Source organism: Macrobrachium rosenbergii, chromosome 31 (assembly GCF_040412425.1).
Source record: "Macrobrachium rosenbergii isolate ZJJX-2024 chromosome 31, ASM4041242v1, whole genome shotgun sequence".
Lineage (NCBI taxonomy): Eukaryota > Metazoa > Arthropoda > Malacostraca > Decapoda > Palaemonidae > Macrobrachium > Macrobrachium rosenbergii.
Genome location: NC_089771.1, coordinates 33099195 through 33114833, shown reverse-complemented (window position 1 = coordinate 33114833; position 15639 = coordinate 33099195). Strand labels below are relative to the sequence as shown.

The following is a 15639-nucleotide window of genomic DNA, read 5'->3' as shown; positions in this document are numbered from 1 at the left end:
AGAAAGAAAGATAGGGTTAATGGAAGGAAGAAGAGGGGAGAGGAAAGCAAAGGAAACACAAAAATGGAAGGAAAAGAACAAGGGGGCTAAAAGCGTGATCAACAATTACCATTTTTCGGGGGAAAAGGACCAAGTAATTACCATACATAATCAGACCTTGAATTTCTTTAAAGTTTCTACCTGTAGACCTATACACCTCTGGTTTCAAAACGCCGTCTTTATTTACCTACAGAAATAGGCTCGTTTTTTATTATTAGGCCCAATCTCCGCTTGCCTCCTACAAGTAACTGTGGAATAAATTCAACGTAGGCCTAAAACCACCAAGGTTTAGGCCTACCGCCAAGGCTTCTAAGAACTGTTACAATTACGCCTCGGTTGCCGGAGAGAGAGAGAGAGAGAGAGAGAGAGAGAGAGAGAGAGAGAGAGAGAGAGAGAGAGAATAAGTGCTCCTAATTAACCAAGCATAGTAAAACACGGCACTCGAGTCGCGAGCGTTAGCGTCCTGGGCGATCGTGAGAGGCTGAAAGAGATAAGATTGCTTCATAGCCCCGTTTCTAATTTCAGTAGAGTGCCCTGGCACGAAGGGGCAACAACTTGCCCCCATCAAGATACACCGGGTTACTGGTCCCTTTTAAACTTTTTTAAACGTCTATATACACAAACTCATAAACGGGCCATTTCATCACCTCGACATAAAGCTCCAATCTTCTCTAGCTCGCTCCAGACTTTCCCGCCAAAATACACTAAAGGCGGGAAGAAGGAGGGTGAACTCGACCACAAGAAAACGCCATAAAGGAGGTGATACCATCGAGGGGTGTATGTACTGGGCCTTTCAGAGTCTCTTTTCTGAACGCTTCGAGAGCGTTCCACCTGACAAGGCCATTATACCCTATCATTAATCAAAGGCACTTACATTATACATGCAGCGTTCGGGACGGGTTTCCCTCTCTCTCTCTCTCTCTCTCTCTCTCTCTCTCTCTCTGTTTACCCTCCTGGGAAGGAAATTGCTGACGCCTGACCATCTCATTACAGGCAAATAAGGCCACTAGCTTTTGTTGTTGTTGCAACAGAAGCAGTTGCATCAACTGGCTGCCAATCTCCCTCTCTCTCTCAGCCAACCTTCCTTTTCATAGCAACGACCAACACAGCCAGACGAAACGAGTAAAAAATGCGCCGAAGTTTCTTCGGCCCAATCGAGCTTTCTGGACAGCCGCTACAGCGTATAATCAAGGCCACCGAAAATAGATCTGAGCTGCAATTTGGCATGTTTGATGATTGGAGGGTGGAGGGTCAACATACCAATTTGCAGCCCTCTAGCCTCAGTAGTTTTTCAGATCTGGGGGCGGACAGGAAAAGTGCGGACAGACAGATAAAGCCGACACAATAGTTTTCTTTTACAGAAAACTAAAAACCAACAGAGATTTCAAAGCTAGTAGGAATGCATCTTTCCTCTGAAAGAACCCTCTAGAATAAACAAAAAAGGCAGTCAATCTTGAGAGAGAGAGAGAGAGAGAGAGAGAGAGAGAGAGAGAGAGAGAGAGAGAGAATGCTTTTCAAGTAACTGAAGTTAAGGGCATTCATATGAGATTCTTCAAACATTAAAAGTGCGACTCCACTCCTTCCTTTCAAAATGATAAGATTCTCCATTTTTAGTAACAAAGGTATCAAAAAAGGAATATAAGGTGTCTATGCTAATTTCGTCTGCCATTTCATTAATATTATATAATGTAAACAGAAGGCTCCTTGAGGGAAAAAGATCTATTCTTAGAATTGTGTTGCTAACTACAAACAAGTATCGAGAAACGGTTAAAAAAGGGATAAAAAAGGCAATAAAATAACCAGTAGTCACATTAGAATGTCTACTGGCCGCTAACTCGATTGTGTGTGTGTGTGTGTGTGAGAGAGAGTGAGAGAGAGTGAGAGAGAGAGAGAGAGAGAGAGAGAGAGAGAGTGAGTTTCCTCATCAGCTACTATATAATTAAAATAAAAGACAATGGTAAATTTTATTTGGAGAGAGAGAGAGAGAGAGGGATGCGTTTCCTCATCAGGCACCATAATTATAACGATAAAAAACAATGGTAACTTTTATCTGAGAGAGAGAGAGAGAGAGAGAGAGAGAGAGGTGTGTGTCATCTGGTACCATAATGAAAATAAAAACACTGGTAACTTTTATCTGGAGAGAGAGAGAGAGAGAGAGAGAGAGAGAGAGAGAGAGAGAGAGAGAGAGAGAGAGAGAGGGTGTTTCATCTAGTACCAAAATCTAAACAATAAAGCCACAGGTAACCTTTATCTGGAGTAGATATGGCCGCCTACTCATCCACAAAAAAGCTTCCTTCTACAAGACAGAAAAATAAAAAATAAAAAAGGGCTGAGCCCTTAAAATTCTAATTGACCCAACTGGGAGGATTTACAGATACCACAGGTGATTGAATCAACACCGGTTGCTCTGGGGAGGAGAAAGGTTCACAAAACACCCTGATTAGTGTTTGGGCGAACAGTAGATAGTGGCTGTTTCGTGGTCTAAATATTGTGTTCGAACGAAATCTAGAGGTACTGAATAGAAGTACGATGGCTGGTCCTTCCACTAAAAATTGGGATAATGTAAATTATGATTAATTTTAAAATAAACGTACAATGACTGGGCTTGCAACAAAATAAAATTGGGATAATTGAAATTACAATTAACTTTGAAATACGCGTACAGTGGTTGGGCCTTTCACTAAAATAAAATAGGAAAATTTAAATACTTCTTTTAAATATTAAGAAATCTGCAAAATGTGAATTGGTCTGACGCATTTACAAGTGCACCATCAGCAAGAAATATTCATTAAGTGCTAAAAAACAAGTGCTTCTGGCACTTGAAAGCTACAAAACATGCATTTAGTTGTTAATCTGCAACCGAGAACCGAACCATATCCAACCCTTACATAAAGAAAAAAAATTGTAAAAATAAAATAGAAACAAAAAGGTATCTCCAACTCTTACAAGAAAATAAAATAAAAAAATATGAAGACAAAAAAGCAAATGAAGATAAAAAAAGCATATCCAACACTTACAAAAAAAAAATAAATGAAAGATAAAAAAAGCATCCAAAATAAATATGCGGTACCAGGAGCTCCCTTTGTATCGGGACGACACCCTCCTTCTTAATCCTATTAGTAACAAAAGACATAGCTGAATCGGAGAGGTGTGGACAATCCTCCCTCATTTCACAGTCGGGAAATGTTCCTTTATTTGCATACAAGAATTCCGCTCTACAACCTGCAGCTTCAACGAGAGATTTTTTTTTCTCTCTCTCTCTCTCTCTCTCTCCAGAAAGAAGTTACCAGTGTTTTTTTATTGTTTTAATTATCGTGCCTGATGAGGAAACACATTCATCTCTCTCTCTCTCTCTCTCTCTCTCTCTCTCTCTCTCTCTCTCTCTCTCTCTCTCCAGAAAGAAGTTACCAGTGTTTTTTATCGTTTTAATTATCTTGGCTGATGAGGAAACACATTCATCTTTCTCTCTCTCTCTCTCTCTCTCTCTCTCTATATATATCAACTACAGATAGAAGTTACCAGTGCTTTTTGTTATTTTTAATGTATTAGATGTGGAAACACATTCTCTCTCTCTCTCTCTCTCTCTCTCTCTCTCTCTCTCTCTCTCTCTCTCTCTCTCTCTCTCTCTCTCCCCGTGTATATATCAACTAAAGATAGTGCTTTTTGTTGTTCTTATAATGGTATTCGATGAGGAAATACACATTCTCTCTCTCTCTCTCTCTCTCTCTCTCTCTCTCTCTCTCTCTCTCTCTCTCTCTTATTTGGTCTTGCTTTCAAATTCATGCTTTTATTTCCAGAATACTGAAAACAACTGAAGTAACTATAGATGAAGACCAATAAAATGAACATTGCACTCAACACACTGAAGATAAGCTTCAAGGATTATTGACGTTTAGACTTTTCATCCTGTCGTAAAGTTCCATAAATGTGGTTCTAGTGTTACTTGCTTTCAAAACCCCCCCACAACCCAAGCTTTATTTTTCCTTTCTTGATTCGTTTGTTCGAAAGTAAAGCTATTTACGCTTCACTTCTGCTAATTCCGTTTCTCTTTGTTTTTAAGACGTCTGAGGATAAACACAAAACCAATGAAGAGACTCCATTATTCTGGTTTAGCTGCTCCCAGTAAAAAAAAAAAAAAAAAAAAAAAATTAAAACTAGGTAAAAAAATTAAAAAATAAAAATAAATAACACTCTACAAATACCTGTAAATGAGAAAATATTTAAAAATAGAAATATAAAAAGAAATAAAAATCAAAATAAAAGAAAATAAAGAACAAACAGAATCACAAAACAATTCGAAACGGGAAAAGATAATCTCCAAGAAAAACTTTTTATAACACAACATTGAAGACACGCCTGTTGTGTGTATGTGTTTGTGAGAGAGAGAGAGAGAGAGAGAGAGAGAGAGAGAGAGAGAGAGAGAGAGAGAGACTCAACCATGTCAGAACGCCCTCCAAACAAAACGCGACATCAAACGAACCTAATTCATGTAACTCAATCCTTGCCTCGCATCCATTTTCCCCTTCGTCCTACCTGTCTCTCCCCAACGATTTTACTGTTACGCTCGCACTCTTCGCCGAGGTAAAACCTACGCGTCCGGACTTTTAATCAGCTGTCAACGGGGAAGAAAGTCTGCGAGTTGTTATTCCAGTCGCGTGCGGGTTAATGATAAGGTTTCAGGCTGAGAGCTCCGCGAGAGGGGGCGTTTTTTTTTATTTTTTTTTATAGCGGGAAGGAATGGTGAGGAATCTGGATGAAAAGTAGGATCAACACTTTTTGAGGGAGGAGGAGGAGGAGGAGGAGGAGGATTACCTAGAAATGATGATCAAGAATGGCCTCTTTTTCACGAAGCGTAAGTTAAAAGTACGAATTTTTTTTCTTGTAATCTTTGTTTTGTCTTTTCTTATGGCCCCCGTTAGGGGAAAAGCTTAATCTGAATATTTACACACAAACACACACACGCACACATATATATGTGTGTGTGTGTGTGTATGTAAAGAATTTCCCAGAATGAACAACAAATTTAACATGAGAGTCAATGAACAACAAATAATTAAAACATATAAGTACATCTGGTATAATTTAATATTTTAATAATTTTGTCAAACGTATCAGTTATGTTTTTAACTAAACCGTTTCTCAGGTTGTATTAAAAACCTAAGTCTGCTTAATTTTATACGTGGAGGCAGATGGACTGGCAACTCGCTTTATCTGAAGCGAACGTGGGCACCCAAACGTTTTTGTTAAAATCTGAAAGGATTTGTATCTACTTATTATAGCTATTGTTGGGATCCTACAGGATTCCCGTCTCCTTATAAAGGAGTCCTGACCGTCGAAAGCTCTTGAGGAACAATCGGAAGGGAGGATCAATCAACTGGTCTTTCAAAGAAGGTTTTAGCTAGAACAGGCAACAAGGCCGAAAGTGAAATGGTAAAAAACGGGTGATTTACTTAATGTGTTGACTTTCAGGTTTTCAAATTGTTCCGACCGTCAAGTTCAGAATTAGTGAGTAATAGAGATTGTGAGGAAATGATTTAATGAATTCAGTTTTTTTTAAGAAAGAGAGGAATGTTGCCTATACTGGGTCATTGAAATTTGTAGTATATAATAACAGTAATGATGTACCGTTTTAATATAAATTACATTAATTTTTTAACTTTCACACTTAAACTGAGTATGTTGCCAGATATTACTTTTGTTGTGCTACATCGACGATCTACGGTCATCTCTCTCTCTCTCTCTCTCTCTCTCTCTCTCTCTCTCTCTCGCTCTCTCACACACCACTGGCCCCTACAACAGTACGAAGAATGAAGGTACCTTTGCCCAAGTTTACGAAGAATGAAGGTACCTTTGCCCAAGTTTACGACGAATGAAGGTACCTTTGCCCAAGTTTTGATATGGCACGCAACCGTCTCATAATTATCAAGGTAAGTAAAACTCTCGCCAAACTCCAAAGTCAGCGAAGCAAAGCATTCCACACACACACACATTAGCAATTTATCTATTAGCTAATTAACTCTTTCCCTCTAATAAAATACTAATCCACTAATTGCGAAAAGCAAGCAATCAGTGTAAGGTTCTGAAAAAAAAAAAAAAAAAAGCGGCTATCGCCTCTTGTACACGCAAGAAGCAACGAGTGACGTCACGCGGTGCAGACCACTAAAACCACAAACGAGTTAATTATGTCCGCCCCTTTCCGACGGTCTCATTACCTTTATAAGCCATCGTGATGTCTTTTCATACGCTGCGCGCGCGTGCGTGCGTGCGGAAGATGAGGAATGTGTGCTGAATGAAGTTGAAATTAACCGCAAATCTGTCATCGTATCTACAGCGTTGAATCGTTTGTCTCGTTTCCCATCTAATAGTTTTCTATTCAACCGAAATATAACCTTGAATAACTCCGGGAATTTTAAATACGGAATAACTGACACAACATGAGAATGACACAAACAGCAGACTGTTTCTTTTGATAAACCTTGAATTGATTCCTAATACAACGAGGTCAGCTAATTTCCATCAGCCCAGCTGTTTACCTAGTATAAATTTGCAAGGGTAAAAATAGCAATTCCACTTAGCACTGTCAAGAAGCAGGCAGACTTTTCTCTAATTAAAATGTGTGACTTTAATTTAGAATGGTTAAATGATGTCAAAAATGTTCTCTAATTATTATTATTATTAAATTTATTTATTCTTTATACTACAATTACGAAAGTAAGTTTGAATCATCGAACCTACTTGTGACGACACAATGAAACCCACAAATATAAAAACAACCTATTATTCCTCTTTCTCTTTTCCCCAGCATTTGCAAAGCACAGCAATCTCCCGATATCAATAATCCCTGTCTGTCTCCAACCCACTCCATAGCCGGAGCGACGAAGGCAATCAATGATGGGCGTAGCTGTCGGGCGGCTTTCGCCGTAAATGTATCACCGACAGGACATCAACTCCGGCAGACTCCAAGGTGAATTCTTGGTTCCTCAACTCTTTTCTTACGCCTAGGAGAATTCCATTTAAATCAACTCTGAGCATTCGATGAAGGTCTACCGTAAGTGAAGAACAAAAAGGGGGTGGGGGTGGGGGTGGGGGAAGGGGGGTGAGATTGCTAAATCCTACCCCGTTCCAGCAAGGCCACTTCGTATCATAGCAGAACTCTTACATTGCGGCCTAAGTAGGCCCATTTGTTAGAAGCGAATGAACTTCATGTCAGTCAATTACTCTCGTTGCATGCAAATGAATATTCTCTTGAAAGCAATAAGAAGGGTGTGACCTGGTCAAGGCAAAGGGAACGCCTTTGTATACATAAAAGTATGGATACATATATATACATATATATTATATATTTATATATATTTATCTGTGGTGGGCTTGTTCCACATGAATAGGGTTCATCTCCTGAATAATAATAATAATAATAATAATAATAATAATAATAATAATAATAATAATAATAATAATAATAATAATAATAATAATAACAGCAACAACAAAACAATAATAATAATAATAATACTATTAATAAAAATATTAATAGAAATAAAAATAATAATAATAATAATAATAATAACAATAATAATATAACAATAATAATAATAATCATCTCAGTCTTAAACGTATCGAGTATCGGTGTTTACAGACCCAGCCAAAGATTGCTCAATTCCAAGCTCGCTTCGCAAATTGCAATAAATTGCACATCACGTACATTCATAACAAGCCTGACCTCCGTATTCAAGCGGCTGCGTTCATTAAGGGAGGAAAAAAATAGTGATTCCTTTGTACGATGGGTTGTTCATCATCATTTTGCGGGGCGCGTCAAAAACCATTTCTGACATTGTTACTTAGTCACGAGAGAAAGCTACGGGTCTCCGCTTTCCTGTTACTTGGCCAGAAATTGGGAGAGGTTAATTATTCCTCAGGAAGAAATTACACCTCTTGACGGAAATTGAAATGTATTGGTGTCGTCATAATACGAGGGAGATTCTGCGTATGATATTGGAGGAGGTTGATAAGTTTTGAGAGAAAGAGAGCGAGGAGAGAGAGAGAGAGAGAGAGAGAGAGAGAGAGAGAGAGAGAGAGAGAGAGAGAGAGAGAGAGAGAGAGCGTATGATACTGGAGGAGGGTGATAAGTTTTGAAAAATTGCGGGAGAGAGAGAGAGAGAGAGAGAGAGAGAGAGAGAGAGAGAGAGAGAGAGAATGATGATTGGAACTTGATAAGTTTTGCAAAACTGCGAGAGAGAGAGAGAGAGAGAGAGAGAGATAATGACTCAACTGTGTGTTTCAGGTACTCTTGTTTGCTTAATATCTAGAAAATGGCAGATTTATTCTCTGACTTTCAAATTAAATCCAGCCCCAATCCGTACTAGCTGTAAATGTGAAAACATAAATTTGTATACAATTACAAGCCCATATCCTCGTATTTTCTTTGCATGTTATGCTTCAAAATACTTATCATATCGTGAAAACGTATTTTTCATTTCTAACTACCCGCAATTTTATATAAACAAAATGTAAAAAATAAAATATTTAAAACTGGAAGCAAACTGAAGTGATAATAATTTTCCTGGACTGATTGCCAACCAGTATGAAAAAAAAAAAAATAAATACAAAAAATCCGTTGAACGAGGAAACCACTGTGAACAGTCTTTTCCTCAACTGCTGAGGTGAAATACTACAAAGAATAAAGAATATAATAAATACACCCAAACTGAGCGAGGGCCAAAAGGAACCAAGTTTCCTCCGCAGGTAGGTCGCAGGTGAAGGTAAGGAGTTATTTGCGCACAATTAGAACCGGCTGAACAGTCATTGAGACGCAGTGAACGCCCCTCGGGAACCCCAACGGTAGAAAGAATATATATCCCGGGCGCATTACTGACGGGACATTGCGACCTCTACGATTTCCTGCATAGATATCTGGAGAATAACCCAAGTAAAAAATGCGCAGAAGTTTCTTCGGCGCAATCGAGTTTTTTTTGTACAACTGCTACAGCGTATAATCAAGGCCACCGAAAATATATCTATCTTTCGGTGGTCTCGGTATAATGCTGTTTGTGCCGCGGTCCATGAAACTTTAACCACGGCTCCGTGATGGCTTGTCCTATATCGTTGCCAGAGGCACGATTATGGCTAGCTTTAACCTTAAATATAATAAAAACTACTGAAGCTAGAGGGCTGGAATTCGGTAAGTTTCATGATTGGAGGGTGGATGATCAACATACCAATTTGCAGCCCTGAAGCCTCAGTAGTTTTTAAGATCTGAGGGTGGACAGAAAAAGCCCGGACGGAGAGACAAATATTTTTGTAAAATGATTTTTGAGTACCCATAAGATTGCCACTCGAAAAGCCAATAGAAATAAAAAAATACACGAATGAAAATATCATATTCAGACCCGATTCAAGGAAAGACAAGTGAGGATCGAGGAGCCGCGTGGCAGGCGTTCGAGACAAAAAGCTTCTGAAGAATATTATGTGTATATGTATATATACACATACACATATACATATATATACAGGTATATACATATATATAATACATATATATATGTATACATAAAATATATACAGGATCTATAAAATAACACCCTACCTGCTCTCTGGGGCTGTTGGGGCTCTGCCCCGTCGAGTCGTCGTAACCCGCCCTCTGGAATGGCATGAATTTGTCGCCCCGGCATTCCTTGTCGTACATCTCGTCGCACTTCTCGATGCTGATTTTGTGCATCTCGATGGGGCATCCTGCCTCTGACGCCTGCAGGATTTCCGAGGACACGACTTGACCTGCAATCAGAGAGAGAAATGCGAAATTGTAGGTTGTGAGAGGTACAAATTGTTATGATGTATTTTAAGTGATAAATAATAGGTATAGCGGGTACAAAGTGGCTGTCATTTGAATCTATCTATCTATCTATGTATCTATCTATCTATATGGATGTATATTTATATATTTGTATTTACACTACAATGAGAGAGCAATGAAATTGTAGATTGTGAGTTAAGAATAATAAAATATATATAATATGTACACACAAATAAACAAATAAACATATATATATATATATATATATATATATATATATATATATATATATATATATATATATATATATATGTATATATATATATATATATATATATATATATATATATATATATATATATATATATATATATATACATATACACACATACATAGTGTACGTATATATATAGATAATTATATCTGCATATATAAATATATATATAAATATACATATATATATTACTGAGACAGGCAACGCAGTTGATGTGCAATCTGACCACCTCAGAGAGAGAGAGAGAGAGAGAGAGAGAGAGAGAGAGAGAGAGAGAGAGAGAGAGAGAGAGAGAGAGAGAGAGAAATTCCTCCCTGCATTCGACCCAAGGTGAAGGCCACACGGCAATGGCGGATGGACAGACGAAGAGAGAGAGAGAGAGATTTCTCGAGTGTCGAAATCATCACCCGCTTCTTGAGAAAGACGAGGAAAATACATAGAACGCAAATGATGTGTGTGTGTGTATGTGTGTGTATGTGTGTGTATGTGTGTGTGTGTGTGTGTGTGTGTGGGAAGTGTTTATGTTGGCTATTTGCACGAGGGCTCCACTGAGTAATGTGTTTTGCATGTGCAAAGCGCAAATGATTATATGAATAGAAATATATATACGTATATAAACAGAAATTATATATTTATATATATATACATATATACTAAATATAACTATATATCTCTCTCTATATACATAAATATATTTCCATATATATAAAGATAATTAATATATATACATATATATAAATATAATATTTCCATATATATATAAAGATAATTAATATATACATATATATATATATATTTCATATATATATATATATATATATATATAACATAGAGAGAGATAGAAATGAGAGAGAGGAGAGAGAGTGGGGGTGGATGGATTATATCCCTGACAAAGCCAACGCGATTAGCGTCAAGTTGGATATCCGAGAGACGAAAAGAAAAAGAAAAATAAAGAGAAAAGAAATAATGATGCATTAACAAAAAAAAAAAAAAAAAACCTAATTTCCCAGTCACGTCTCGGAGGAAAATCTAGTACATACTTCCCCTGAAATAAAGCAAAAAAAAAAAAAAAAAGATAAAAGTCTAGACCGCCTTTAAGTCTTGCACAAAGAAAAGTTTACCATCGCACGCAGAATTGCGCAAATCCTCCCCCCCCCTAACCCCCCACGGCTGCGCTAGGGCGCAAGCGCAGCTGGTACAAAGAGCAAACGATCGTTAGGAATCGTTAGAAACTTAACGTGAAGCAATTAAGATAGCGCAAGAGGTCAGGAATTACGATATTTTAGATATTTCATTCCGTAATGCGCTGGCGGAAGGAGAAAGTCGGTGGGGGGAGTGAATATGATTTTAAATAGTGTGTGTATGTATGTATGTATGTATGTATGTATGTATGTATGTATGTATGTATGTATGTATATATATACACTACAATATATATATAATATAAATATAAATATAAATTATATATATATAAATTTATATATAATAAATTTATATTAATTTATATATATATATATATATATATATATATATATATATATATATATATATATATATATATATATATATATATAGATAGAGAGAGAGAGAGAGAGAGAGAGAGAGAGAGAGAGAGAGAGAGGAGAGAGAGAGAGAGAGGAGAGAGAGAGAGAGAATGTGCAAATACATGTAACAATTTCATTTCCAAATATATATATAAAAATAAAAATATCACTAATGACAACATGGATATTCACTTTTTAACTATTTACAGCACAGCCGCTTATCAAATAACCCTAAGCAATATTTCCTCTTGACATTCGTCTGTCATTAGATACACAAATATTAATAAACCCATTCAAGTTTCTATAAGCCATCAACACTAATTTCCTTCGTTCTTCGTAAGAGGAATTTATGGAGAAATTTTTATAAGAAGAGTAAGTCTCTGTGATATATTGCCTGACAAATTTATAGACGCTGTCACGGGCACGAGACTGGTATAGAATTATTGCTATTTAGAGAGCAATGTTTTTGCCACGTTGATGAGCTAAAAGATAGATAGTTGCTCTCCTGAGAGAGAGCAGGATAAGCTTAGATAGCTAGCCTACAGAGAGAGAGAGAGAGAGAGAGAGAGAGAGAGAGAGAGAGAGAGAGAGAGAGAGAGAGAGAGAGAGAGAGAGAGAATATTTTTGCCACGTTGATAAGCTAAAAGATAGATAGTTGCTCTCACACAAGGCAGGGTAGCTAGGCTACAGAGAGAGAGAGAGAGAGAGAGAGAGAGAGAGAGAGAGAGAGAGAGAGAGAGAGAGAGAGAGAGAGAGAGAGAGAGAGAGAATATTTTTGCATGTTGATAAGCTAAAAGATAGATAGTTGTTGCCACAAAGATAGCTAAAAGAGAGAGAGAGAGAGAGAGAGAGAGAGAGAGAGAGAGAGAGAGAGAGAGAGAGAGAGAAATATTTTTGCCACGTTGATAAGCTAAAAGATAGATAGTTGCTCTCACACAAGGCAGGGTAGAGAGAGAGAGAGAGAGAGAGAGAGAGAGAGAGAGAGAGAGAGAGAGAGAGAGAGAGAGAGAGAGAGAATATTTTTTGCCACGTTGAGGCTAAAAGATAGATAGTTGCAGAGGCTACAGAGAGAGAGAGAGAGAGAGAGAGAGAGAGAGAGAGAGAGAGAGAGAGAGAGAGAGAGGAAACATTTTGCCTCATTTATTTATGATAGAATTTACTCTAGATAAATAGATAAACAGATACATATTTACTGCCACACAAAGGCAGGGTAGCTAGCCTACGGAGAGAGAGAGAGAGAGAGAGAGAGAGAGAGAGAGAGAGGAAATATTTTGCCTCATTTTCCTTCTGCTAGAATTGACACAGACGTAACGGGGTAACAGAACTGGATATTTTTGGCTTTAGCTAACCACGCCCTGAAAGGGACGAGAATAAATAAAAAAAAAAAAAGAAGAAAATTGGTAGACTAAAATGCAAGAGAGGAAATGGGCAACCCTCTTAAAATAGTGGTGACGTTACCAAAAAAAAAATTGGGTAACAGAAAAAACTCATTCGACTGGTATATAATTATACAGAGTGTAAAGACTGACGTACAACTGAAACCGTGTTAATACAAAGTGCCCACGCGAAGCCAGGGCCTTGGTCAGATCTTTTAACTGGGGATAAAATAAGATAATTACTCTCGAGTATATATCTCGGCGTACTGTTAAACCTACACTTGAAAATCCTTAAGCTGTGCGAGTTCTAACGTTCTCACTGTCAGAGAGAACGTAAGTGAATGGACAGATAGTATTATTTTATATATATGAGATTCCCCCTTGATCTCCCGAGATCTTGACCATTCTGGTTTGTTGCAGTTGTGATGCTGGCCATCTGCTGTTCTCTGAAGGCTGCCCAGGGAAGGCCGTTCTCTGAAGGCCGCTCTGTTTTCTGGAGAGGCCAAGTTCTTATTCCTCTTGAATAGAATATAGGAAATGTAGGCCAAAGGTCAAGCACTGGGACCTATGAGGTCATTCGGCGCTGAAACGGAAACTGACAATAAAAAGGTTTGAAAAGTTTAACAGGAGGAAAACCTTCCAGTTGCACTATGAATCGTTTGTTAGGAGAGGGTTGAGGAAAGTAAGATGGAAGAAAGAGAATATGAACGGAGGTACAGTAAAAGCAACGAAATGGGTTGCAGCTAGAGGCCTAAGGAACGCCGCAAAGAACCTTGAGTCATGCCTACAGTGCACCAAGGGCTTCTTCCTCTTGAGAGGCGTAGTGGTATTGCCCAGTCGATTCTCCTGAATTATTCCAAAATCAGTTCAAGAAGAGATTTCGGATTTTTTGGAACGAATTTGGAGTATCATGGTTTCACAGTACCTGATTAGGAAATCCAACTTATTCTGAGGATGTGATCTTAAGCAACGTCTTTTCGCAATTTCTGATCTTCAAACGGCAACTTGTCCTCTGTATATATATAATATATATATATATATATATATATATATATATATATATATATATATATATATATATATATATATATATATATATATATATATATATCTATATATATATATATATATATATATATGTATACAAAAACATTCAGTACAATAATTACTTAATAACCAGTATCACCTATTTCCACATTCACATCCACCATCTACATCAAACATTCGATTGTAAACAAACGGCAAATAAAATTTCTTACTGCACTTTCCACAGTCAATATTTACTTCCAGTTATCAAGCTTTACGGAAGGACTTTGCGTCTCCAAACGCAAAATAAACAAACACTTTCTCATTCTCAGGAAAACATTTCTGCATCCTGGAGGTGCCTGCAAGCAAACAGGAGGAGGTAAGGGAAGTGTGTATCTAAATGAATAGAATATAAAATTTAGGCCAAAGGCCTAGCACTGGGACTAATGAGGTCATTCAGCGCTGAAACGGAAATTGAGAGTAAGAGGTTTGAAAGGTGTAACAGGAGGAAAACCTCAACGCAGTTGCGCTATGAATCAATTGTTAGGAGAGGGTGGAAAGTAAGATGGAATTAAGAGAATATGAAAGGAGGTACAGTAAAAGGAACGAAAGGGGTTGCAGCTAGTAGCCGAAGGCACGTGGCAAGGAACCTTTTTAAGAAGACATTCTGTCCCTAATCCCCTTCGACAAACAATCCCTTTTTAAGCAGACATTCTGTCCCTAATCCTTTTCGACAACCAATCCCTTTTTAAGCGGACATTCTGTCCCTAATCTTCAACAATAGTAATTTCACTTGGTCTCACAAAAGTATTTCCTACAACAACGTAGACATACAGAGCAAAATTTATACAGAAAATACACCCACACAACTATTCATCCATCATACACACACACACACACACACACACTTACATACCCATATGCCACCACTTAGCAAACAGACAGTGCCCAATAAGTACCCAACTCCACTTTTCCTGCAATACTGAAATAAATTAAGCTAACAAACAAAAATGAAGGCAAAGACTTCCTGGGGTAGATAGATGGACCAGCAAACTGGCGTTTCAACAACAAAGGTCATCGAGAGAGAGAGAGAGAGAGAGAGAGAGAGAGAGAGAGAGAGAGAGAGAATGACGGCGACGAACATTTTTAATCTATCATGTGAAATCAGAGTCTGAACGTGACCAATCAAGCAATAATTGTAAGGACGGGGGAGAATTTTTCCTCTCAAGGACTCCCCCCAATGTGTTCCTGGCAAACACAAATCGTTATTTGAGGATCCTTGATGCCCTTCGTCTTTGATATTTCACGTGTCCCATTCCCTCGGGACTTCGCTCAAAGGGTGGGAATTCTCAACGGTGAGTTTTGGACTGAAATGTTGAGTGCGGTAGGCGAATTATCGGGATATTTTTTCCTCTATTTTGGAGCGGATAGAGACACGATGTTTATCCCTTTATTAAGTATAGGGAGATATTTGATAGGCAACTTAATTAACCTGTTTAGGTCAGTCCCGAAAGGAATTACCAATAAAAAGAAACAAGTACAAAATGGGCCGAAGTTTCTTCGGCGCAATCGAGTTTTCTGTAAAGCGTA

General features: G+C 37.8%; 1 protein-coding gene across 1 annotated transcript in view; it reads right to left on the bottom strand.

Annotated features, from left to right (window-relative positions):
• Nucleotides 1-15639, bottom strand: part of LOC136855521 (dual oxidase-like) — a 163056-nt gene that overhangs the window by 107038 nt on the left and 40379 nt on the right. Inside the window, 1 exon segment of the mRNA XM_067132636.1 lies at nt 9623-9810. Within this exon segment, the coding sequence (XP_066988737.1) occupies nt 9623-9810 (188 nt within the window).